At 52.6% G+C, this 26,158-nt stretch overlaps 1 protein-coding gene across 1 annotated transcript in view; it reads right to left on the bottom strand.

Moving 5' to 3' along the window:
- Nucleotides 1-26,158, bottom strand: part of UBR5 (ubiquitin protein ligase E3 component n-recognin 5) — a 392,825-nt gene that overhangs the window by 234,589 nt on the left and 132,078 nt on the right. Inside the window, exon 18 of the mRNA XM_075353032.1 lies at nt 2,562-2,673. Within this exon, the coding sequence (XP_075209147.1) occupies nt 2,562-2,673 (112 nt within the window). The remainder of the gene's footprint in view (nt 1-2,561; nt 2,674-26,158) is intronic.

The raw sequence follows: 26,158 nt of genomic DNA, 5'->3' as shown, positions 1-26,158 counted from the left end.
GGGCATATTTCGTTTTGTAGCCCTACCCTTCGGCTGGCGACAGCCCCACGGGTTTTTCACCAAGTTCATGGCAGCAGTGGGAGCAGTCCCGCGCTCTTACGGTCACTCTGTGATCCCTTTCTTGGACAATCTACTTGTCAAGGCACTCTCTTTTAGAAGCATGCCAACACAACCTGAACATGGCGCTGGACCCTTCCCAGAGTTTCGGGGAGGTCTTTGACTTCTTCTAAGTTGAACCCAATCGCTGGCATATCTTGGCATAGAGTTTTCACACTCTCTCAGTGATAGTGAATTCCGCTGGACAAACAGCGTTCACTACAGACGAGGGTGCAGTCTCTCCTTCAAGGAGGCACCTCATCCAGAGGCGAGCTTTTTCACGCAGTTTCATCTGCGTCCGCATCATTAGAAGATTCTTCGCTAAGGGGAAGGAAGTCGATGTTCCTACACAGTAACGTCCCCCTTTCACAGACGGTCAAAGACCGTCTTCAGAGGAGTCCACTCTTCAACTCAGTGGTCTAGAGCTCTGGGCAGTGTATCTTGCACTGCAAGCTTTCCTGCAGTGGCTGGAATGCAATCAGAACCGAATTCAGTCGGACTATCCACAGGTGGCGTACACATTCCGGACGTACAACACTAGGAAGCAAGTCTTCCTCAGTCGCGAGGACGTGGACGCAGGGGAATGGGACCTGCTCCCGTTTGGCTTCAAGAAATCGGTAGCCGCGGGATGAGGACGGACGTCGACATCATGGCGTCTCGGCAACTACAAGGTCTCGATTTTCATGGCGGGAGCTCTGGCGACAGGCGCCTTGGCTCAAGATTGGTCGCAGTTCCAGCTTCCGATTGCTGCCGCACTATTCTCGTCGCCCCAGACTGGCCGAGGAGGTTGTGGTACCGAGATCTGTGGCATCTCACCGTCAGTCGACTGTGAGCATTACGTCAGGGTCACAATGAGACGGGCTCGCCAGCCGCGGTTTGCCAAGATATTCCACAACTCGTGGAAGATATTCTTATCTTGGTGTTTTGCTCAGGGAGTGTATCCCTGGCCATCGGCTTTGCCTACTTTGCCTGCCCTCCTGCACTCTGGTCGGGAAAACGGTTGGTCGCTCGGCTCCCTTTAAGGGCAAGTCTCGGCACTATCCGTGTTGTTTCAGAAGCGTCTAGCACGTCTTCCTAAGGTGCGCACGTTGCTACAGGGAGTGTCATATTGTGCCCCCGTACGAGCGGCCGTTAGATCCATGGGATCTGAACGAGGTACTCGTTGCTCTCCAGAAGCCGCCTTTCGAGCCTCTGATGGGAGTTTCCCCTTTCTCGCCTGTCACAGAAAGTGGCTTTTCTAGGGCGATCACGTTTCTTCGGCGAGTGTATGAGCTGGCAGCTCTGTCATATCAGGCTCCCTTCCTGGTGTTTCACCAGGACTAGGTAGTGTTGCGCTCCATTCAGGAGTTTCTCCCTAAGGTAGTATCCGCGTTTCAGCTTAATCAGGATATATCATTACCTTCATTTTGTCCTCATCCGACTCACCGGTTTGAAACGGGTTTACATTTGTTAGATCTGGTCAGAGGACTCAGAATCTACTTTTCCCGCACGGCGCCTATGCGCCGATCTGATGCACTGTTTGTCCTTGTCGCTGGTACGCGCAAGGGATTGCAGGCTTCTAAAGCCAACATGGCTCGATGGCTCAAAGAACCAATTCTTGAAGCCTACCGTTCTGCTGAGCTTCCGGTTCCATCAGGGCTGAAGGCCCATTCAACCAGAGCCGTGGGTGTGTCCTGGGCATTACGCCACCAGGCTACGGCTCAACAGGTGTGCCAGGCAGCTACCTGGTCGAGTCTGCACATTTTCACCAAACATTATCAGGTGCATACCTATGCTTCGGCGGATGCCAGCCTAGGTAGAAGAGTACTGCAGGCGGCAGTGGCCTCCCCGTAGGGGAGCGCTGTCTTGCATCCCTATCAAGAGGTATTTATTTACCCACCCAGGGACAGCTTTTGAACGTCCCAATTGTCTGGGTCTCCCAATAGAGCGCTGAAGAAGAAGGGAATTTTGTACTTACCGTAAATTCCTTTTCTTCTAGCTCTTATTGGGAGACCCAGCACCCGCCCTGTTGTCCTTCGGGATTCTTGGTTTGTTGCGGGTACACATGTTATTCATGTTGAACGGTTTGCAGTTCTCCGATGTTATTCGGAGTGAATTTGTTTAAACCAGTTATTGGCTTTCCTCCTTCTTGCTTTGGCACTAAAACTGAGTAAGCCCGTGATCCCACGGGGGGTGTATAGCCAGAAGGGGAGGGGCCTTACACTTTTTAGTGTAATACTTTGTGTGACCTCCGGAGGCAGTAGCTATACACCCAATTGTCTGGGTCTCCCAATAAGAGCTAGAAGAAAAGGAATTTACGGTAAGTACAAAATTCCCTTCTTTTCTTTCCAGAAAACACTCCGGTAGATGCACAGGCATCGGCTCATGCTCAGCGTGCAGATGAGGTACACTACACACGTGCCGGACTTTTACTAAGGCAGAGTTTCAAATTTCATTGGTAAACTTTGAATTTCTTTTGACGTTACCTTTGGAATCCACATTGACGGCAAGGATTTCAGTCTTTTCAGGAATGCACAACTTTTTAGGAGTCCTTTGGAAACAGTCAGGGACTTTCGGTGTTCCTCCAGTCTTCACCACCTACAAGAGCCCAAAAGAAATTCATACATTTAATCAACTCTACGGGCAGGTGATACATACTGTACATCGTCCTTTTTTTGCCATGATCATGAACTTAAATCACAAAAAAAAATCCTTCCATTATTTTAGCATTTCCTTTGTTAATGCATAAGAAAGTATTAACAAGGACAAGGCACCTGAAATTGCAGATGGTTTGCTTTAAATGGGGCTGGAGAATAAAATAATCTTCTCCTTCTGTTAATCACGGTTACCTCAAAAAACGGATTTTTGGGTACTCACCGTAAAATAGTTTTCTCTTAGCCATCATTGGGGGACACAGGACCATGGGTGTTATGCTGCCTATCCATAGGAGGACACTAAGTAGATGCAAAAGCATAGCTCCTCCTCTGCAGTATACACCCCCCTGGCCGGGCCAGGCAACCTCAGTTTTAGTACACAAGCAGTAAGAGGGAAAAAAAAAAAAAAAAAAAAAACAAACAGTAAAAAAACTTACCTCAACAGAGGAACATGAGAAAAGAAGAGTCAATCAAATAAGGTACTGAGAGAACCAAGGCCCAACAGGGCAACAGGGTGGGTGCTGTGTCCCCCAATAATGGCTAAGAGAAAACGATTTTACGGTGAGTACACAAAAATCCGTTTCTCTGACGCCTCATTGGGGGACACAGGACCATGGGACGTCCTAAAGCAGTCAATGGGTGGGAAACCTAAAAGACAACACAACCCAAGGACTAGGAACCAGTCCCAGACAGCCTGGAGCGCCTACTGGGAGAGGTGCTCTACTGCCGTTTGCAGATTTTCCTACCCAGATTTGCCTCAGTTGAAACCTGGGTATGGCTTTGAAAACGTATGTAGGCTAGACCAGGTCGCAGCCTTACACACCTGATCCACTGGAGCCTGATGCCGAATGGCCCACGAAGCGCCAACTGCTCGCGTGGAATGAGCCAGCAGCCCACTAGGAATGGGCTTGAGTTGCAAGCGGTAGACTTCCTGGATCGCAGAGCGAATCCAGCGAGTCAGAGTCGCCTTTGAAGCTGCCTGTCCCTTCTTAGGCCCCTCAGGAATGACGAACAAAGAGTCCGTTTTCCTAAAGGGGGCTGTCCTGGATATGTAATATCTGAGAGCTCTGACGAGGTCTAACGAATGCAGAGACCTTTCCACCCTATGAACCGGGTGTGGACAAAAGAAAGGCAGGACAAGGTCATCGTTCAAATGAAATAAGGTAAGAACCTTTGGAAGGAAATCCGGAAGGGGGTGCAGAACCACCTTGTCCTGGTGAAAGATCAGAAAAGGCTCGCGGCAAGAGAGAGTACTGCCAGCTCCGAAACCCGTCTGATGGACGTAATTGCCACCAGGAATGTTACCTTCCAGATCAGAAGAGCAAGGGAGGATTCCTTGAGGGGTTCAAAGGGAGACCTCTGGAGACCGTCCAGAACGAGGTTGAGGTCCCATGGTTCCAGCGGCCGTTTGTACGGGGGAACTAGATGGGAAACGCCCTGGAGGAAGGTCTTTACTTGCGGTTTTTGAGCCAGGCGGCATTGGTAGAAAGATTGAGAGCGCTGAGACCTGCCCTTTAAAAAGGGAACTGAGAGCCAACCCCGCTTGCAAGCCAGACTGTAGAAAGTCGACAATTCTGAGGATGGCCAGAGGCATAGGCTGGACGTTCGTTTCCCTGCACCATGAAAGGAGGATTTTCCACGTACGGTGGTAAATGCGGGATGAAGCAGGCTTTCGGGCGCTGATCATGGTGGAAATGACCGCGGGGGAGAATCCCACTCTTGTTAATACCCAGGTCTCAATGGCCATGCCGTCAGCTTCAGGGCTCTGGAGTTCTGATGGGAAATGGGCCCTTGGGTCAGCAAGTCTGGGATGTCTGGAAGGCGCCACAGGGCGTCTGAGCATTTGTACTAATTTGACGTACCAGGCGCGCCTGGGCCAGTCCGGTGCTATCAGTATCACCGGGACTCCCTCTGCCTTGATCTTCCTGATTACCCGCGGCAGCAGGGGTAGAGGTGGAAATATGTAAGGCAGGCGGAAGTGGTGCCAGGAGCAGACTAGAGCATCCGCGCCGATGGACTGCGGGTCACGTGACCTGGCTATGAACGCGGGTACCTTTGCATTCAACCTTGAGGCAATTAGGTCCACGTCTGGTGTGCCCCAGCGAGTGCAGATGTGTAGAAACACATCTGGGTGGAGAGACCATCCTCCGGCGGCCAGGCCTTGGCAACTCAAAGTCTGCTGCCCAGTTCTCTACCCCTGGTATGTGTACCACTGATATCACTGATCCCGTCGATTCAGCCCAGCTGAGGATCTTGTGGGCCTCGAGATAAGCCTCATTGCTGCAGGTGCCCCCCTCCCGATTGATATAGGCTACAGCTGTCGCATTGTCCAATTGGACTTGAATCTGACGACCCGCTAGCAGAGGGCAGAACGCTCTGAGCGCGAGGCAGATCGCGCGGAGTTCCAGGATGTTGATGGGTAGGAAAGACTCCTGGGGCGTCCAACGTCCTTGAGCAGTGTGGTGCCGGTACACTGCTCCCCAGCCTAGGAGGCTGGCGTCCGTGGTCAGGACCAGCCAGTTCACTGGGAGAAAGGATCTCCCCTTCGATAGGGATGAGGACCGAAGCCACCAGCGGAGTGCGTACCTGACTGAAGACGTCAGGTGAAGATGTCTGTCCGGGGAGAAGGGGCTCTTGTCCCAGGCCGCTAGAAGGGCTAGCTGCAGTGGGCGGAGGTGCAGTTGAGCAAAGGGTACTGCTTCCATAGCCGCCACCATCCTGCCTAGCACTTTCATGCTAAATCGAATGGAGCGAGACGGAGGACGTAGAAGGCAGCGTACTGCTCGTTGAAGAGCGAACGCCTTGTCCTGAGGGAGAAGGATCAAGCCCCGACGGGTGTCCAGGAAGGTGATGGTTCATGATGGGATCGGGGATGATTTGTCCAGATTCACTAGCCACCCTAAGCGGGATAGGGTGTACACAGTGATCTGTATGCTGGTTGAGCAGTCGCGGAAGGAGGGGGCCTTGATGAGGAGGTCGATCAAGTAAGGGAGAACGACTACGCCCCTGGCGTAAAGGACGCTCATGGCGGCCGCCAGGACTTTGGTGAAGACCCTTGGTGCGGTGGCAAGGCCGAAGGGTAGAGCTACGAATTGAAAGTGGGCGTCCTGAATTGCGAAGCGGAGGAACTTTTGGTGATCTGGGGCGATGGGTATGTGCAGGTACGCGTCCTTGATGTCTATGGAGGCGAGGAATTCCCCTTCGACCATGGATGCGATAATGGACCTTAGGGACTCCATTCTGAATCTCCGTACGTGCACATGTTTGTTTAGGTGTTTGAGGTCCAGGATGGGTCAAACTGACCCATCCTTTTTGGGGACCACGAAGAGGTTGGAATAAAACCCCCGAACTTCTCGTCGTCTGGGACAGGTATTATCACTCCTGCTGTTTGGAGAGAGTGGATTGCTGAGAAGAAGGGAATTTTGTTTACTTACCGTAAATTCCTTTTCTTCTAGCTCCAATTGGGAGACCCAGACAATTGGGTGTATAGCTACTGCCTCCGGAGGCCACACAAAGTACTACACTTAAAAGTGTAAGGCCCCTCCCCTTCTGGCTATACACCCCCCCGTGGGATCACGGGCTCCTCAGTTTTAGTGCAAAAGCAAGAAGAAGGAGGAAAGCCAATAACTGTTTTAAATACAAATTCAACCCGAGAAACAACCTCGGAGAACTGAACTGTTCAACATGAACAACATGTGCACCCGAAAAAAACAAACTTCCTAAGAAAACAGGGCGGGTGCTGGGTCTCCCAATTGGAGCTAGAAGAAAAGGAATTTACGGTAAGTAAACAAAATTCCCTTCTTTGTCGCTCCTAATTGGGAGACCCAGACAATTGGGACGTCCAAAAGCAGTCCCTGGGTGGGTAAAAGAATACCTCGTGATAGGGCCGTCAAACAGCCCTTTCCTACAGGTGAGCCGCCGCCGCCTGAAGGACTTGTCTACCTAGGCCGGCATCCGCCGAAGCGTAGGTATGCACCTGATAATGCTTGGTAAAAGTGTGCAGACTCGACCAGGTAGCCGCCTGGCACACCTGCTGAGCCGTAGCCTGGTGCCGTAATGCCCAGGACGCACCCACGGCTCTGGTAGAATGGGCTTTAAGTCCTGATGGAATCGGAAGCCCAGCAGAACGGTAGGTGTGAAGAATTGGTTCCTTGATCCAACGCGCAAGGGTGGATTTGGAAGCTTGTGACCCTTTACGCTGACCAGCGACAAGGACAAAGAGTGCATCCGAGCGGCGCAGAGGCGCCGTGCGGGAAATGTAGATCCTGAGTGCTCTCACCAGATCCAATAAATGCAAACCTTTTTCAAATTGGTGAACTGGATGCGGACACAAAGACGGTAAAGTGATATCTTGATTGAGATGAAAGGAAGATACCACCTTGGGAAGAAATTCTGGAATTGGACGCAGAACTACCTTGTCCTGGTGAAACACCAGGAATGGAGATCTGCATGATAACGCCGCCAGCTCGGACACTCTCCGAAGAGACGTGACCGCCACTAGAAAGGCCACTTTCTGTGAAAGACGAGAAAGGGAAACCTCCTTCATAGGCTCGAAAGGCGGCTTCTGGAGAGCAATTAGAACCTTGTTCAGGTCCCAGGGCTCCAACGGCCGCTTGTAAGGGGGGACGATATGACAAACCCCTTGCAGGAACGTGCGTACCTGAGGAAGTCGCGCCAGGCGTTTCTGAAAAAATACGGATAGCGCGGAGACTTGACCCTTAAAGGGAGCCAAGCGACAAACCTTTTTCCAACCCAGACTGCAGGAAGGAAAGAAAAGTAGGCAATGCAAAAGGCCAGGGAGAAACTCCCTGAGCAGAGCACCAAGATAGGAATATCCTCCACGTCCTGTGGTAGATCTTGGCGGAGGATGGCTTCCTAGCCTGTCTCATGGTGGCAACCACTTCATGAGATAAACCTGAGGCCGCTAGGATCCAGGACTCAATGGCCACACAGTCAGGTTCAGGGCCGCAGAATTCAGATGGAAAAACGGCCCTTGAGACAGCAAGTCTGGACGGTCTGGTAGTGCCCACGGATGGCCTACCGTGAGGTGCCACAGATCCGGGTACCACGACCTCCTTGGCCAGTCTGGAGCGACGAGAATGGCGCGGCGGCAGTCGGACCTGATTTTGCGGAGCACTCTGGGCAACAATGCCAGAGGTGGGAACACATACGGTAGCCGGAACTGCGACCAATCTTGAACTAAGGCGTCTGCCGCCAGAGCTCGGTGATCGTGAGACCGTGCCATGAAAACCGGGACCTTGTTGTTGTGCCGTGACGCCATCAGGTCGACGTCCGGCATCCCCCAGCGGCGACAGATCTCCTGAAACACGTCCGGGTGAAGAGACCATTCCCCTGCGTCCATGCCCTGGCGACTGAGAAAGTCTGCTTCCCAGTTTTCTACGCCTGGGATGTGAACTGCGGATATGGTGGATGTCGTGTCTTCCACCCACGTCAGAATCCGCCGGACTTCCTGGAAGGCTTGCCGACTGCGTGTTCCCCCTTGGTGGTTGATGTATGCCACCGCTGTGGAGTTGTCCGACTGAATTCGGATCTGCTTGCCTTCCAGCCACTGTTGGAAGGCTTGTAGGGCAAGATAGACTGCTCTGATCTCCAGAACATTGATCTGAAGGGTGGACTCTTTCCGAGTCCACGTACCTTGAGCCCTGTGGTGGAGAAACACTGCTCCCCACCCTGAGAGACTCGCATCTGTCGTGACCACCGCCTAGGATGGGGGTAGGAACGACTTTCCTTTTGACAATGAGGTGGGAAGAAGCCACCACCGGAGAGATTCCTTGGCTGCCTGAGAGAGGGAAACCTCCCTGTCGAGGGACGTCGACTTCCCGTCCCATTGGCGGAGAATGTCCCATTGTAGTGGACGCAGATGAAACTGCGCAAAAGGAACTGCTTCCATTGCTGCTACCATCTTCCCTAGGAAGTGCATGAGGCGCCTCAAGGGGTGCGACTGGCCCTGAAGGAGAGATTGCACCCCTATCTGTAGCGAGCACTGTTTGTCCAGTGGAAGTCTCATTATCGCTGAGAGAGTATGAAACTCCATGCCAAGATATGTTAGTGATTGGGTCGGGGTTAGATTTGACTTTGAAAAGTTGATAATCCACCCGAAACTCTGGAGAGTCTTCAGTGCCACGTTCAGGCTGTGTTGGCATGCCTCTTGAGAGGGTGCCTTGATAAGTAGATCGTCCAAATACGGGATCACGGAGTGACCTTGCGAGTGCAGGACTGCTACTACTGCTGCCATGACCTTGGTGAAGACCCGAGGGGCTGTCGCCAGCCCGAAAGGTAGAGCTACGAACTGCAGGTGTTCGCTTCCTATAACGAAGCGTAGAAAACGCTGATGCTCTGGCGCAATTGGCACGTGGAGATAAGCATCCTTGATGTCTATTGATGCTAGGAAATCTCCTTGAGACATTGAGGCGATAACGGAGCGGAGAGATTCCATCCGGAACCTCCTGGTTTTTACGTGTTTGTTGAGCAGCTTTAGATCCAGGACGGGACGGAACGACCCGTCTTTCTTTGGCACCACAAACAAATTGGAGTAAAAACCGTGACCTTGTTCCTGAAGAGGAACAGAAGTCACCACTCCTTCCGCCTTTAGAGCGGACACCGCTTGTAGCAGAGCATCGGCTCGGTCGGGCGGTGGAGAAGTTCTGAAGAAGCGAGTTGGAGGACGAGAGCTGAACTCTATCCTGTACCCGTGAGACAGAATGTCTCTCACCCAACGGTCTTTGACCTGTGACAGCCAAATGTCGCCAAAGCGGGAGAGCCTGCCACCGACCAAGGATGCGGAGAGAGGAGGCTGAGAGTCATGAGGAAGCCGTCTTGGTAACGGTTCTTCCGGCTGGCTTTTTTGGGCGTGATTGAGTCCGCCAAGAATCTGAGCCCCTCTGATCCTTTTGAGTCCTTTTGGACGAGTAGAATTGGGACCTCCCTGAGCCTCGAAAGGACCGAAAACCAGACTGTCCCCTCCTCTGTTGGGGTTTGTTTTGTCTGGGCTGAGGTAAGGATGAATCCTTACCCTTGGAGTGTTTAATGATTTCATCCAAACGCTCACCAAACAATCGGTCACGAGAAAAAGGCAAACTGGTTAAGCACTTCTTGGAAGAAGAATCTGCCTTCCATTCTCTCAACCACAGGGCTCTGCGTAAAACCACAGAGTTGGCTGACGCCACCGCCGTACGGCTCGTAGAGTCTAGGACAGCATTAATCGCGTAAGACGCGAATGCAGACATTTGAGAGGTCAAGGGTGCCACCTGCGGAGCAGATGTACGTGTGACCGTGTCGACCTGTGTAAGCCCAGCTGAAATAGCTTGGAGTGCCCATACGGCAGCGAATGCTGGCGCCAACGACGCTCCAATCGCTTCATAGATGGATTTTAACCAGAGCTCCATCTGTCTGTCAGTGGCATCTTTAAGTGCCGCCCCATCTTCCACTGCAACTAGAGATCTGGCTGCAAGCCTGGAGATTGGAGGGTCCACCTTGGGACACTGTGTCCAGCCCTTGACCACGTCAGGGGGAAAAGGATAGCGTGCATCTTTAAGCCGTTTGGAAAAACGCTTATCTGGATAAGCGTGGTGTTTCTGGATTGCGTCTCTAAAGTCAGAGTGGTCCAGAAAAGTGCTTAATTTACGCTTGGGATACCTGAAATGGAATTTCTCCTGCTGTGAAGCTGCCTCCTCCGCAGGAGGAGCTGGTGGAGAAATATCTAACATCCTATTGATGGACGCTATAAGATCATTCACTATGGCGTCACCATCCGGGGTATCTAGATTGAGAGCGGCCCCAGCATCAGACTCCTGATCAGTTACATCCGCCTCATCACACAGAGAGTCGTCCCGCTGGGACCCTGACCAGTGTGATGAAGTTGAGGGTCGCTCATAGCGAGCCCGCTTAGGTTGTCTGGGACTGTCGTCCGAGTCAGAGCCGTCACCCTGGGGTGCATGTGACACCCCCGGAGCTAGGAAGTGGTCCAGCTGAGGGGGACAAGGTGGCAATGAATCAACAGTGCCCATGGTCTGAGTTACTGGTCTAGACTGCAATGTTTCAAGAATTTTAGACATAGTCATAGACAATCTGTCAGCAAAGAAGGGAATTTTGTTACTTACCGTAAATTCCTTTTCTTCTAGCTCCTATTGGGAGACCCAGACGATTGGGTGTATAGCTACTGCCTCCGGAGGCCACACAAAGCATTACACTAAAAAGTGTAAGGCCCCTCCCCTTCTGGCTATACACCCCCAGTGGGATCACTGGCTCACCAGTTTTAGTGCAAAAGCAAGAAGGAGGAAAGCCAATTACTGGTTTAAACAAATTCACTCCGAAGTAACATCGGAGAACTGAAAACCATTCAACATGAACAACATGTGTACCCGAAAACAACCAAAAATCCCGAAGGACAACAGGGCGGGTGCTGGGTCTCCCAATAGGAGCTAGAAGAAAAGGAATTTACGGTAAGTAACAAAATTCCCTTCTTCTTCGGCGCTCCATTGGGAGACCCAGACGATTGGGACGTCCAAAAGCTGTCCCTGGGTGGGTAAAGAAATACCTCATGTTAGAGCTGCAAGACAGCCTTCCCCTACGGGGAGGCAACTGCCGCCTGCAGGACTCTTCTACCTAGGCTGGCGTCCGCCGAAGCATAGGTATGCACCTGATAATGTTTGGTGAAAGTGTGCAGACTCGACCAGGTAGCCGCCTGGCACACCTGCTGAGCCGTAGCCTGGTGCCGTAATGCCCAGGACGCACCCACGGCTCTGGTAGAATGGGCCTTCAGCCCTGATGGAACCGGAAGCCCAGTAGAACGGTAGGCTTCAAGGATTGGTTCCTTGATCCATTGAGCCAGGGTGGATGTTGCAGCCTGCGATCCCTTGCGCTGACCAGTGACAAGGACAAAGAGTGCATCCGAGCGGCGCAGGAGCGCCGTGCGGGAATGTAGATTCTGGGTGCTCTACACCAGATCTAACAATGCAAAGCCATTACATATCGATGAAATGGATAAAAGGAAGGTAAGGAGATATCCTGATTGTGATAAAAAGGGAATACCACCTTAGGGCGAAACTCAGGGATCGGACGCAGCTCTACCTTATCTTGGTGAACACCAGGAAGGGAGCTTTGGATGACCGCGCTGCTAGTTCGGACACTCTCCGAAAAGACGTGACCGCTACCAGAAAGGCCACTTTCTGTGAAAGTCGAGAAAGTGAAAACATCCCTCAGAGGCTCGAAGGGCGGCTCCTAGAGAGCAATTAATACCCTGTGCAGATCCCATGGGTCTGACGGCCTCTTGTACGGAGGGACAATGTGATAACCCCCCTGCAGGAACGTGCGTACCTGAGGAAGTCGTACTAGGCGCTTCTGAAAGAATACCGACAGCGCTGCGACTTGTCCTTTAAGGGAGCCGAGCGACAAACCTTTTCACAATCCAGATGCAGGAAGGGGGGAAAAAGGAGACAATGCAAATGGCCAGGGAGACACTCCCTAAGCAGAGCACCAAGATAAGAATAACTTCCACGTCTTGTGGTAGATTTTTGGCAGACGTCGGCTTCCTAGCCCGTCTCATGGTGGCAATGACGTCTTGAGATAATCCTGAAGACGCTAGGATCTCGGACTCGATGGCCGCACAGTCCGGATCAGGGCCGTAGAATTCAGTGGAAAGAACGGCCCTTGGGACAGTAAGTCTGGCCGGTCTGAGAGTGCCCACGGTTGGCCGACCGTGAGATGCCACAGATCCGGGACCACGACCTCCTCGGTCAGTCTGGGACGACGAGGATGGCGCGGCGGCAAGCGGAGCTGAGCTTGCGTAGCACTCTGGGCAACAGTGCCAGAGTAGAAAACACATAGGGTAGCTGGAACTGCGACCAATCCTGAACTAGGGCGCCTGCCGCCAGAGCTCTTTGCTCGTGAGACCGCGCCATGAAAATCGGGACCTTGTTGTTGTGCCGAGACGCCATTAGGTCGACGTCCGGCATCCCCCAGCGGCTACAGATTTCCTGACACCATACTGGGTGCAGAGGCCATTCCCCTGCGTCCATGCCCAGGCGACTGAGGAAGTCTGCTTCCCAATTTTCTACGCCCGGGATGTGAACTGCGGATATGGTGGATGCTCTGTCCCCCACCCACATCATAATCCGCCGGATTGCCTGGTAGGCTTGGCGATGCGTGTTCCGCCTTGGTGGGCGATGTCTGCCACCGCTGTGGAATTGTCCGACTGAATTCGGATCTGTTTTCCTTCCAGCCACTGCTGGAAGGCTTGCAGGGCAAGATGCACTGCCCAGATTTCCAGAACATTGATCTGAAGGATGGACTCCTCTGAAGAGAGTCCTTGACCGTCTGAGAAGGGAAACGTTCCTTTCTAGGGACGTCGACTCCCCAACCCATTGGCAAAGCATGTCCCATTGAAGTGGACGCAGATGAAACTGCGCGAAAGTGACTGCCTCTGCATGAGGCGTCTTAAGGGGTGTGACTGGCCTTGAAGGAGAGACTGCACCCCCGACTGTAGTGAACGCTGCTTGTCCAGCGGAAGCTTCACTATCGCTGAGGGAGTGTGAAACTCCATGCCCAGATATGTCAGCGATTGGGTCGGTGCCCGATGTAACCTTGAAAAGTTGATGATCCACCCGAAACTCTGGAGAGTCTCCAGCGCCACGTTCAGGCTGTGTCGGCATGCCTCTTGAGAGGGTGCCTTGACAAGTGGATCGTCCAGCAAGGATCACAGAGTGACCCTGAGAGTGCAGGACTGCTCACACTGCTGCCCTGAACTTGGTGAAAACCCGTAGGGCTGTCGCCAGACCGAAGGGCAGTGGTACGCACTGAAGATGCTCGTCTTCAATAACGAAACGTAGCAAACGCTGGTGCTCTGGAGCAATCGGCACGTGGAGATAAGCATCCTGATGTCTATTGATGCTAGGAAATCTCCTTGAGACATTGAGGCAATGACGGAGCGGAGGGTTACATCCGGAACCGCCTGGCCTTCACGTGCTTGGTGAGCAGTTTTAGGTCCAGAACGGAACGGAAAAAGCCACCCTTTTTTGGCACCACAATAAGAGTCGAGCCGGAGGACGAGAACAGAGCTCAATCCTGTACACGTGAGACACAATGTCTCTCACCCACCGGTCTGTGACCTGTGGCAGCTAAATGTGCCCAGAAGCGGGAGATTCTGCCACCAACCGCGGATGCGGAGAGAGAGAGCTGAAAGTCATGAGGAGACCGCCTTGGTAGCGGTTCCTCCTGCTGCCTTCCTTGGGCGTGAATGAGCCCGGCCGGAATCTGAGCCCCTCTGAGCCTTTTGAGCCCTTTTAGACGAGGACAATTGGGACTTGCCCGAGCCTGGGAAATACCAACCTCGACTGTCCCCCCAGGACAGCATTACTAGGGTAAGTCGCAATGCAGACATTGCGAGGTTAAGGACACCACCTGCGGCACAGATGTACATGTGCTCAAGAGCAGCTGCGCAAGACCAGCTGAAATAGGTTAGAGTGCCCATACGGCTGCGAATGCCGGAGCAACCGACACGCTGATAGCTACACAGACAGATTTCAACCAGAGGTCCATCTGTCTGTCAATGGCATCTTTAAGTGAATTCCCATCTCCACTGCAACTATGGATCTAGCCGCAAGCCTGGAGATTGGGGGATCCACCTTTGGACCCTGGGTCCAGTGCTTTACCACGTCAGTGTAAAGGGATAACGTGCATCCTTAATACGTTTGGAGAAAACGTTTATCTGGTAAGCGTGGTGTTTCTGAACTGCGTCTCTGAAGTCAGCGTGGCCAGAAAAAGTACTCAATATACGCATGAGATACTGAAAAGGGATTTCTCCTGCTGTGAAGCTGACTCCTCCACTGGGGGAGCTGAGGGAGAAATATGCAACATTCCATTGATGGACGCTATAAGATCATTCACTATGGCGTCACCATCCGGTGTATCCGGATTGAGAGCGGTGTCAGGACCAAAGCCCTGATCAGCTACGTCTGCCTCATCATACAGAGAGTCGTCCTGCTGGGACCTTGACCAGTGATGAAGCCGAGTGCCGCACCCAGCGAGCTAGCTTAGGCTGTCTGGGACTGCCGTCCGTGTCAGAGCCTTCACCCTGGAATGCCTGGGACCCCCCCGGAGCACTGAGTACGTTCCAAATGAGGGTGGCCAGGGAGCATTAAATCAAGATTGCCCATGGCCTGTCTGGACTGCAAAGTCTCCATCCCATGACAATCTCCGTCCCTGTCCCTGGACAGGGTTCACAGGTGGTTCCTTTGGCCACCTCTAGTAGAGACCCCGGCTGACCAAGTGCTACAGGGGAGCAGTGCACACAATGGGGGTCAGTGGAACCTGCCGGTGGAACAGTATCACATGCAGGAAAAAGCAGCATAGAAAGCCTGTGTTGCTTTTTTGCTGCTGTATTCTAGTCATCTATGCAATGTATAGCATACAAGCATAAACACTTCAGCACATGCAATACAAGCAGCATAGAAAGCCTGTGCCTTGGCACCCTTGCTTTTTTGCTGCTTTTGTCCAGCCCTCTAGGAGAATATAGCCCAGAGTAGCGACCGTACAGTGCAATGTATAGCATACAAGCATATATACAAATGAACACTTCAGCACATGCAGTACAAGCAGCCTATAAAGCCTGTGCCTTGGCACCCTTGCTTTTTTGCTGCTTTTGTCCAGCCCTCTAGGAGAATATAGCCAAGAGTAGCGACCGTACAGTGCAATGTATAGCATACAAGCATAAGTACAAATGAACACTTCAGCCATGCAATACAAGCAGCCTAGAAAACCTGTGCCTTAGCACCCTTGCGTTTTTGCTGCTGTTATCTCGCCATCTAGAAGGGCATATAGCCAAAGATAGCGACCTACAGTGCAGTGTATAGCATACAAGCATAAAATACAAATGGACACTTCGGTATTTAGTGGGGTCAGCACTTCAGGTGCTGCTTACCGCCCGCCTATAACGCGGGTGTGTGGTCGCCAGAGCCCTGTGTTGGTTGCCCAGAGCATGTCTCCGTTCCCCAGCTCGGACTGCGTGCAGGAATGGCTGCCGGCGTCCTTCTCCAGCTCGTGTGACGAGGGGCGGGCCGTGGGCGTGCCCCAGACAAGAGCGGGAAAACTGGCGTCCCACTGTGTCCAGTGAAGGGGGCTGGAGAATGCAAAGCAGACTCCAGCCCTCGGCGCTGACTGTCTGTACAGCGTCCCGCCTCCCCCCTGACTGGCAGGGCTGGAGGCGGGAACGAAACGAAAACTAGGCCGCAAAGCCGGGGACTCGAGTAATAAGCGCGGCCGTCCATGTGCACGGCCAGCGCGGAAGTCCCCGGCGCACCACAAGTCCCAGCCGCGCCACAATGTCAAAAACACCCAGCAACGGCCGGCGCGGCAGTTCCCAATACATAAAGTCACTCAGCAAAGCTGTAGTGAATAATAGCACGAGCGCTCCGCGCTGTTGCCCCCGGCGCACTAACACTCCCAGCAATGCTGGTGTGTGTGTGCGCGCTTGCCCGGGGACACAGAGTACCTTAATGTAGCAGGGCCTGTCCCTGACGATACTCAGCTCCATATCCAGCAGGTTCCCTGGGTCTGTGGATGGAGCCCGGTCTCAGTGCCTGGAGACCGGTAAGATCCCACTTCGCCCAGAGCCCTGAGGGGGGATGGGGAAGGAAAACAGCATGTGGGCTCCAGCCTCCGTACCCGCAATGGGTACCTCAACCTTACAAACCGCAAGTGGGGTGAGAAGGGAGCATGCTGGGGGCCCTAGTATGGGCCCTCTTTTCTTCCATCCGACATAGTCAGCAGCTGCTGCTGACTAAACAGTGGAGCTATGCGTGGATGTCTGACCTCCTTCGCACAAAGCAGAAAACTGGTGAGCCAGTGATCCCACTGGGGGTGTATAGCCAGAAGGGGAGGGGCCTTACACTTTTTAGTGTAATGCTTTGTGTGGCCTCCGGAGGCAGTAGCTATACACCCAATCGTCTGGGTCTCCCAATGGAGCGCCGAAGAAAGCTGCAAACTCCGTCCCTGTCACCTGGACAGCATTCACAGGTGGTTCTCCCTGGGTCACCTCTAGCAGCGGCCCCGGCTGAGCAATTGCCACAGGGGCCGAGCACTGCACACAATGGGGGTCAGTGGAACCTGCCGGTAGAGTAGCCCCACATGCGGTACAAGCAGCATATAAAGTCCGTGCCTTGGCACTTTTGCTTTTTGCGGACGACATGCTGTTGTCTCCTTGAGAAATCTAAGGAGGGTATATAGCAGAAAATCACCAGCGACTGTACAGTGCAAAGTATTGCCAGCACAAAATACAAAGTACACTATGGCACAAGTGGGGGAGAGCCCTTGAGGGCTGCTTACCGCCCGCTGAAAGCGGGTGTGAGGTCGTAGAATCCCTTGTCTGAGTCTCCCCGTCTCCCCTCTGCAGCTCAGCGTGCAGGCAGGAATGGCTGCCGGCGTCCTGTGAAGAGGGGCGGACCGTGGGCGTCACAAACAAAAGTGCGGGAAACTGCGTCCCACTGTGCCTAGTGTGAGGGCTGGCGTATGTAAAACAGACTCCAGCTCTTAGCGCTGCTGGTCTGTACAGCGTCCCGCACTCCTCCTGACTGGCAGGTCTGGGGGCGGGAACGATACGAACCAGGCCGCAAAAGCCGGGGACTGTAGTAATCTAGCGCGGCCGTCATATATGCACGGCCAGCGCGGAAGTCCCCGGCGCACCATAAATCCCAGCCGCGACGCAGTAAAAACTGACCCCCGCGGCCGGATCGGCCGATCGTACTAAGTCACCTCACTCAGCAGAGCTGTAGTGAGTAACGGCACAAGCGCAGCAGCGCTGTTTACCCCGGCGCACTAACACACCCAGCAATGCTGCAGTGTGCGTGCGATAAGCACGGGGACACGGAGTACCTTGATGGAGCAGGGTCCTGTCCCTGAGGAAACTCCGCTCCGAATCCAGCAGATCCTCCAGGGGCTGTGGATGGAGCACGGCCTCAGTGCCCGGACACCGGTAAAGTCCCACTTCACCCAGAGCCCTAATGGGGATGGGGAAGGAATCAGCATGTGGGCTCCAGCCTCCGTACCCGCAATGGGTACCTCAACCTTAACAAACACCACCGACATAAAGTGGGGTGAGAAGGGAGCATGCTGGGGGCCCGCGTATGGGCCCTCTTTTCTTCCATCCGACATAGTCAGCAGCTGCTGCTGACTAAACAGTGGAGCTATGCGTGGATGTCTGGCCTCCTTCGCACAAAGCATAAAACTGAGGAGCCCGTGATCCCACGGGGGGGGTGTATAGCCAGAAGGGGAGGGGCCTTACACTTTTAAGTGTAGTACTTTGTGTGGCCTCCGGAGGCAGTAGCTATACACCCAATTGTCTGGGTCTCCCAATTAGGAGCGACAAAGAAAAAAGCTTTGCGTCGTTTGAGTCTTTGGGGGGTTTGAGAGAAAGAACCGACTCGGGGGTCGGGTCCGAAATTCTATGTGGTAACCGGAAGACACAAGGTCTCGCACCCATTTGTCGTCTGAGGCGGCAGCCCAGATGTGTTGAAAGAGCCGCAGTCGACCTCCTACAATGAGTGTGTCTTCCGGGGCGCCGAAGGAGTCATGAGGGGGGAAAACGTCGTGGCCGAGTCTCCCTAGTCCTGGACTGTTTCGGTCTAGGCTGCCATGACGAAGTGGGTTTCGGGGAGAGCTGAGGTTGGTCGGTCCCTGCGTAGTCCGCGGCTGGTGGCGGGGACAGCATGGGATGTCGACCAACCAAATGAATTCCGAAAGGAGCGGAACGAGGACTGTGGACGTCTGGTGAAGGACGTCCTGGACTTCAGCTGGGGGAGGTACTCTTTCCTCCCGTGGCGTCAGAAATGAGCTTGTCCAGACGTTCGCCAAACAATCGGTCTGGAAAAAAGGGAAGGCCCGTGAGAGACGTCTTGGAGGCAGAGTCCACTCGCCATTGTCGGAGCCAGAGAGCTCTACGGATGGCTATGGTACTTGAGGCGGAAAACGCTGCGCAGGTAGCAGCGTCCATGGAGGCCTGCATGATGTACTCCGCCGCAGCGGCAATTTGAGCTGTTACCTCTGAAGGTATGAGTGAACTGGGATTCCTCAAGCAAAGTGTTAAGGGATTCTGCCCAGACAGAGATCGCCTTTGCGACCCACACAGCGGCAAAGGAGGGCGAGAGGGAGGAACCCGCAGCCTCAAAAGCAGAGCGGGCGAGGTGCTCCACCTGTCTGTCGGGTCCTTGATGGAGGAACCATCGGGTAAAGACAGGAGCGTCTGTGGTAAGGCGGGAGACCGGGGGGGGGGGCTTCGATCGAGGGCGGATCGGCCCAGCCCTTCGGGGCAGGTGAGGCAAAAGGGTACCGGGACTCCATGAGTTTTCGGTTACCGAAGCGTCTGTCAGGCTTCTCCCTTTGCTTTGTGAGGATATCCTGAAACTAAGAGCAAGGAAACCCCAAAAGGTTTTCGCTGATCACCCAAAGGAGACCGCATGGTCAGTGGTAGTGGATGGGGGATCCTCCACATGCAGAGTTTGGTTGATTACTGCTAGAAGGGAGTCTATTGCAGTTTCATCATCTGGGGAGGCTGAAACCAAGGAATCCTCTTGGTATAAACAGCATTCTCCCTCCTCCAGCTCTTCAGAAGCCGTGGAGCGTGTGGGAGAGCCTGCCCTGTGTGCTCCCGAGGGAGAGCCCGCTGGAGACACCCGGCCGTGTGCTCTTTTCCTGATCCCTGCAACTAGTGAAGCATGTGCCCGGATTACCTCAGAAGGATCCTCCATAGGGGTATCCTCAAGCTGCGTTCCGTCCAGGGACCCAGAAGGGTGTGGAGGACGACATTGCATAGCCAGCACCAGGTTCTGTGACAGTTTTTCCATGGATTGGGACAGAAACTGTGCCCATTCCGGTGGGCTGGGAGCCCTAGGCTCCAGGGTGGATAAAAATCTTGATTTTTTTAAAAAAATCAAAAAAATCAGATTTTTTTGATTTAAATCAGATTTTTTTGATTTAAATCATTTGATTTAAATCAGATTTTTTAATCAAGTTGTACACAAGCAAAACTTTGTCTTTTTGCAAATCTAATTGTTTTACACAAATAAAAATATTAAAACAGTTGATTATGAAACCTAATAATTTTTATTTGCACTATTAAACACTCAGAATTGAACTACAGAGAGTAAGTACTTTTTAACAATAGCCTATCTCTAACATTTGAAGTAAGCAAACATCTTCAGTGAATACATCAGTCCTTTAAGCCTACTGTTTATTTAGGACTTTTAATAGGAAAACCAGTTTAATAGGAAAACCAGTATTTTTACTTAAAGGACACGTGCACCTTTATTTTTTAAGGTGCAGCCAGTCACAGTGTGCACATGTCCTCCCCCCGCAGCTCTCTTACCTCCGATGTCAGCGCTGCGGGGATCCGTGGCTTCGTTCTGCCCGTCCGCGAGCGCGCCTCCATTCATTTCAATGGAGCGTGCGGCCCGCTGACGTCACGCCGCTGGATCACTGCGAGTAGGCCGCAACCGTAGGACGGGAGGCGGACGGTCAAAACGAAGCCACGGATCTCAGCGCTGCGGGGATCGGAGGTAAGAGCGCTGCGGGGGGGGGGACATGTGCACCTTAAAAAAATAAAGGTGCACATGTCCTTTAGCGTTAATTTTCTGTGAAATATTGCCTTAACATAAATTTAAATTCTATACTCCAGAACTACCAGTGCTAGAAATTTTTCTTTTCATAGACTTTAACCATCCCAGTAAAATGTCTGTTAAAAAAATAGGTTGTAAATTAATTGCCAGACTTACCACTAGTACTAGGCTCCTGGTGCATAAGAAGCTGTGGGGGTTCATTGACATTAGTTGTATCACTATCAACATCTTCATTTCCCTTCTGGTTGCAGTTTTCATAATGTGATTTCAAACGGCAAACAAGTCCTTGGATATCCTTTTGACAGTATTTGCACTTTGCTCTTGCACCTTTCTTTCCAAGATCTGCTGCTGGCATCTCAACAAAATGAACCCAAATAGGGTCTCTCTTACGACCTGCTGCCATGGCAGGCTCACACAGATCACTTATGAAGTTTGATTGTTACTACAGCCTGAGCCAAGCACTGCTGACTATCCAACAAGTTTGGGCATGTCAACTGAATGCAGGGAAAAAGAAACTAAACCAAAACTGAAACCAAGCTAGAAGTGTGGAATTAAAGGGGCAGTATGAACAAAATGTGGAGGCTATTAATAGTTTATACAATTAAGACATGCTGCTTTTAAACACCTACCTATTGCCATATAGTAAAACAAAAAAGATTTTTACTTACTTTGGGGTCCCCCCCTCACCCTGGCGTTAGATCGTTGCCCCTAGTTTCGTCCGTGTAACTATGGGCGCACATGCACACTGCTCTCACTTCTCATTTTAATCGTGATTTATATTAAAAAAAAACCTTTTGATTTAAATCAGTGATTTAAATCATGATTAAAATCATGATTTAAATCGATCCGATTTAAATAGAAAAAAATCTTTTGATTTAAATCGTGATTTAAATCATGATTTAAATCGGCGTGATTTAAATCAATCCACCCTGCTAGGCTCTGGGCTAACGGTTGCGGCGGTGGTGGCAGGGTGGTCTTGGGGGGCTATAGGGGCACAGGACTCAGAGAGAAGAGGTGTGTTTACGTGGCAGGCAGTGCAGGCTGAATAATAGACTGTGTGCCTTGGGGGGGGGGAAGAGCGCGAAGAAGAAGTCAGTGTGCCCCCCCCTGCTGTGGGTAGTAAAAAAAGAGAATTTTGTTTACTTACCGTAAATTCTTTTTCTTATAGTTCCGTATTGGGAGACCCAGACCATGGGTGTTTAGCTTCTGCTTCCGGAGGACACACAAAGTACTACACTTAAAAGTGTAGCTCCTCCCTCTGAGCTTATACACCCCCTGGAGAACCAGATCTAGCCAGTTTAGTGCAAAAGCTGAAGGAGAATAGCCACCCACAAGTAGAACCAAGCAAGAACCGGAACAACCGGAGACTCTGTCTTGACAACAGCCGGTGATAACACACGGAACAAGAAAATTGCCAACAGGCAACAGGGAGGGAGCTGGGTCTCCCAATACGGAACTATAACAAAAAAATTTACGGTAAGTAAACAAAATTCTCTCTTTATCGTTCCTATGGGAGACCCAGACCATGGGACGTTCCAAAGCTGTCCCTGGGTGGGAATAAACAGAAAAAACTAAGAAGTAGGCGGAGCCTAACTTCACAAGTGGGCGACAGCCGCCTGAAGGATGCGTCTGCCCAAGCTCGCATCTGCCGAAGCATGAGCATGCACTTGGTAGTGCTTCGATAAGGTATGCAGGCTAGTCCAAGTGGCAGCCTGACAGACTTGTTGAGCCGTAGCCTGGTGCCTAAAAGCCCAAGAGGCACCAACAGCTCTGGTCGAGTGTGCTTTGAAAAGCTTGAGAGGTGCACCGCCTAAGCGCAGGGTGCGAGACACATAAATCCGGAGAGCACGCACCAGATCCAGAGAATGCAGCGCTTTCTCAAAGCAATGAACAGGGGCCGGACAGAAGGAAGGCAAGGAAATGTCCTGGTTAAGGTGGAAGGGAGAGACCACCTTAGGAAAAAAGTTTAGAGTCGGACGGAGAACTACCTTGTCTTGGTGAAAAAACAAAAAAGGTGACTCCGAGGAGAGCGCAGCCAAATCAGAGACTCTCCTGAGAGAAGTTATGGCAACTAGAAAGGCCACCCTTTGAGAAAGACGATACAAAGAAACCTCCCTAAGGGGCTCAAAAGGGGGTTTCTGCAATACGGTCAGGACCAAGTTAAGGTCCCAGGGATCCAAGGGCCGCCGATAAGGCGGAATGATGTGAGACGCGCCTTGCATGAAGGTGCGGACCTGAGCCAGCCAGGCGAGACGCCGCTGGAACAGTACTGACAGAGCTGAGACTTGTCCCTTGAGGGAGTTGAGGGACAGTCCTAGCTGCAGACCGGACTGTAAAAAAGACAGAAGGGTCGGCAAGGAGAATGGCCAAGGAGGATGGCCGGAAGAGCGACACCAGGACAGGAAAATTTTCCAAGTCCTGTGATAGATCTTGACGGAGGAAGACTTACGGGCCCGAGTCATAGTGGAGATGACTTGAGGAGGAATACCAGAAGCCGTCAAAATCCAGGACTCTAAGAGCCACGCCGTCAAATTGAGTGCCGCAGAATTCGGGCGGAAAAACTGACCTTGCGAGAGTAGGTCTGGACGATCCGGAAGATGCCACGGCATCTCTACGGACAGTTGGAGCAGGTCCGGATACCAAGCTCGCCTGGGCCAGTCCGGTGCAATGAGGATGACTCGACGGCCCTCCATTCTGATCTTGAGCAGGACTCTGGGCAAGAGAGCTAGATGGGGAAACACGTAGGACGGACGAAACTGGGACCAATCATGAACCAGAGCGTCCGCGGCGAAGGCCTGAGGATCGTGGGAGCGAGCCACGTAAACGGGAACCTTGTTGTTGAGACGGGATGCCATTAGATCCACGTCCGGAGTGCCCCACTTGCGGCAGATTGACTGAAACACTGCCGGGTGCAGGGACCACTCGCCACCGTCCACGGATTGACGGCTGAGATAATCTGCCTCCCAGTTTTCTACGCCTGGGATGTGGACTGCGGATATGGTGGACTTGGAGTCCTCCGCCCATTGAAGAATGCGTTGTACCTCCAACATTGCCAGGCGGCTGCGTGTCCCGCCTTGGTGATTGATGTAGGCAACCGCTGTCGCGTTGTCTGACTGGACTCTGATGTGCCTGCCCGCCAACAGGTGGTGAAAAGCTAGCAGAGCCAGAAGCACGGATCTGGTTTCCAGCACATTGATCGAAAGGGCTGACTCGGACGGAGTCCAAGTGCCCTGCGCTCTGTGGTGGAGACATACTGCTCCCCAGTCGGATGGACTGGCATCCGTGGTGAGGATCACCCAGGACGGGGCCAGGAAGGAGCGCCCCTGGGACAGAGAGGGGCCGAAGCCACCACTGAAGAGAGCTCCTGGTCTGTGGCGACAGAGCCACTAACCTGTGCAAGGAGGAAGGCCGCTTGTCCCAACAGCGGAGAATGTCCAGCTGCAGGGGACGCAGATGGAACTGGGCGAAGGGAACAGCCTCCATTGACGCCACTATTTGACCCAGCACCTGCATCAGGCGCCTGAGGGAATAACGGCGGGGCCTCAGCAGAGAGCGCACCGCCAGTTGGAGGGACTGCTGTTTGATTAAGGGCAACTTCACAAGTTGCCGGCAGAGTCTCGAACTGCATCCCTAGGTACGAGAGACTCTGGGTCGGAGTCAGAATGGATTTGGGAAGATTGACAAGCCACCCGAATTGGGCTAGAGTGGCGAGAGTGAGCGAGACACTCCGCTGACAGTCTGCGCTGGATGAAGCCTTGACTAGAAGTTCGTCCAGGTAAGGAATCACTGCTAACCCCTGTAGGTGCAGGACCGCAATCACTGCTGCCATGACCTTGGTGAATACCCGAGGGGCCGTGGCCAACCCGAAGGGGAGAGCCACGAATTGGAAATGATCTTCTCCGATTGCAAAACGTAGCCAACGCCGGTGTGAAACTGCAATAGGCACATGCAGATAGGCATCTCTGATGTCGATGGATGCCAGGAAATCCCCTTGGGTCATTGAAGCAATGACTGATCGCAGAGACTCCATGCGAAAGTGCCGCACCTGAACATGCTTGTTGAGAAGCTTGAGATCCAGGATGGGCCGGAAGGAACCGTCCTTTTTGGGGACTAGGAAGAGATTTGAGTAGAAACCTCTGAACCGTTCCCGGGCGGGAACCGGTACAATCACTCCGTTGGCCTGCAAGGATGCCACGGCCTACGAGAAGGCGGCGGCCTTGGAGCAGGGGGGAGTTGAGAGAAAAAATCTGTTTGGCGGGCTGGAAGAGAATTCTATCCTGTAGCCGTGAGAGATGATATCCCTCACCCACTGATCGGAGACGTGTTGAAACCAAGCGTCGCCAAAGTGGGAGAGCCTGCCACCGACTAAGGACGTTGCTGGCGAGGACAGATAGTCACGAGGAGGCTGCCTTAGCAGCAGCACCTCCTGCGGTCTTCTGTGGACGCGCTTTTGGGCGCCAGTAGGATTTCTGGTCCTTGGCTGAGTTAGTGGACGACCAGTTGGAGGAACGAAAGGAACAAAACCTCGACTGATTCCTACCCTGGACAGGCTTCCTGGTTTTGGTTTGTGGCATGGAAGTATTCTTCCCGCCAGTAGCTTCCTTAATAATTTCATCCAGCTGTTCACCGAACAGCCGGGACTCAGCAAAGAAGGGAATTTTGTTTACTTACCGTAAATTCCTTTTCTTCTAGCTCTAATTGGGAGACCCAGACAATTGGGGTGTATAGGCTATGCCTCCGGAGGCCGCACAAAGTACTACACTTAAAAGTGTTAGGCCCCTCCCCTTCTGCCTATACACCCCCCGTGCTCCCACGGGCTGCTCAGTTTTGGTGCAAAAGCAAGAAGGAGGAAAAAATAATTATAAACTGGTTTAAAGTAACTTCAATCCGAAGGAAACTCGGAGAACTGAAACCATTCAACATGAACAACATGTGTACACAAAAAAACAGGGGCGGGTGCTGGGTCTCCCAATTAGAGCTAGAAGAAAAGGAATTTACGGTAAGTAAACAAAATTCCCTTCTTCTTTTTCGCTCTATTGGGAGACCCAGACAATTGGGACGTCCAAAAGCAGTCCCTGGGTGGGTAAAATAATACCTCGTAAGAGAGCCGTAAAACGGCCCTTTCCTACAGGTGGGCAACCGCCGCCTGAAGGACTCGTCTACCTAGGCTGGCATCCGCCGCAGCATAGGTATGCACCTGATAGTGCTTCGTGAAAGTGTGCAGGCTCGACCAGGTAGCCGCCTGACACACCTGTTGAGCCGTAGCCTGGTGCCTCAAAGCCCAGGACGCTCCCACGGCTCTGGTAGAATGGGCCTTCAGCCCTGAGGGAACCGGAAGCCCAGCCGAACGGTAAGCTTCGATAATTGGCTCCTTGATCCACCGAGCCAGGGTTGATTTGGAAGCCTGTGACCCTTTACGCTGGCCAGCGACAAGGACAAAGAGTGCATCCGAGCGGCGCAGGGGCGCCGTACGAGAAATGTAGAGTCTGAGTGCTCTCACCAGATCTAACAAGTGCAAATCCTTTTCACATTGGTGAACTGGATGAGGATAAAAAGAGGGTAAGGAAATATCCTGATTGAGATGAAAGGGGGATACCACCTTAGGGAGAAATTCCGGAACCGGACGTAGAACCACCTTGTCCTGGTGAAAAACCAGAAAAGGGGCTTTGCACGACAACGCTGCTAGCTCAGACACTCTCCGAAGAGAAGTGACTGCTACTAGAAAAACCACTTTCTGCGAAAGTCGTGAGAGGGAGATATCTCTCATTGGCTCGAATGGTGGTTTCTGAAGAACCATCAGCACCC

The sequence above is a fragment of the Anomaloglossus baeobatrachus genome, chromosome 6 (genome assembly GCF_048569485.1).
Source record: "Anomaloglossus baeobatrachus isolate aAnoBae1 chromosome 6, aAnoBae1.hap1, whole genome shotgun sequence".
In the NCBI taxonomy this organism is placed as follows: Eukaryota; Metazoa; Chordata; class Amphibia; order Anura; family Aromobatidae; genus Anomaloglossus; species Anomaloglossus baeobatrachus.
Note: the sequence above shows the minus strand (reverse complement) of the source record. Positions and strands in the feature narration are given on the sequence as shown.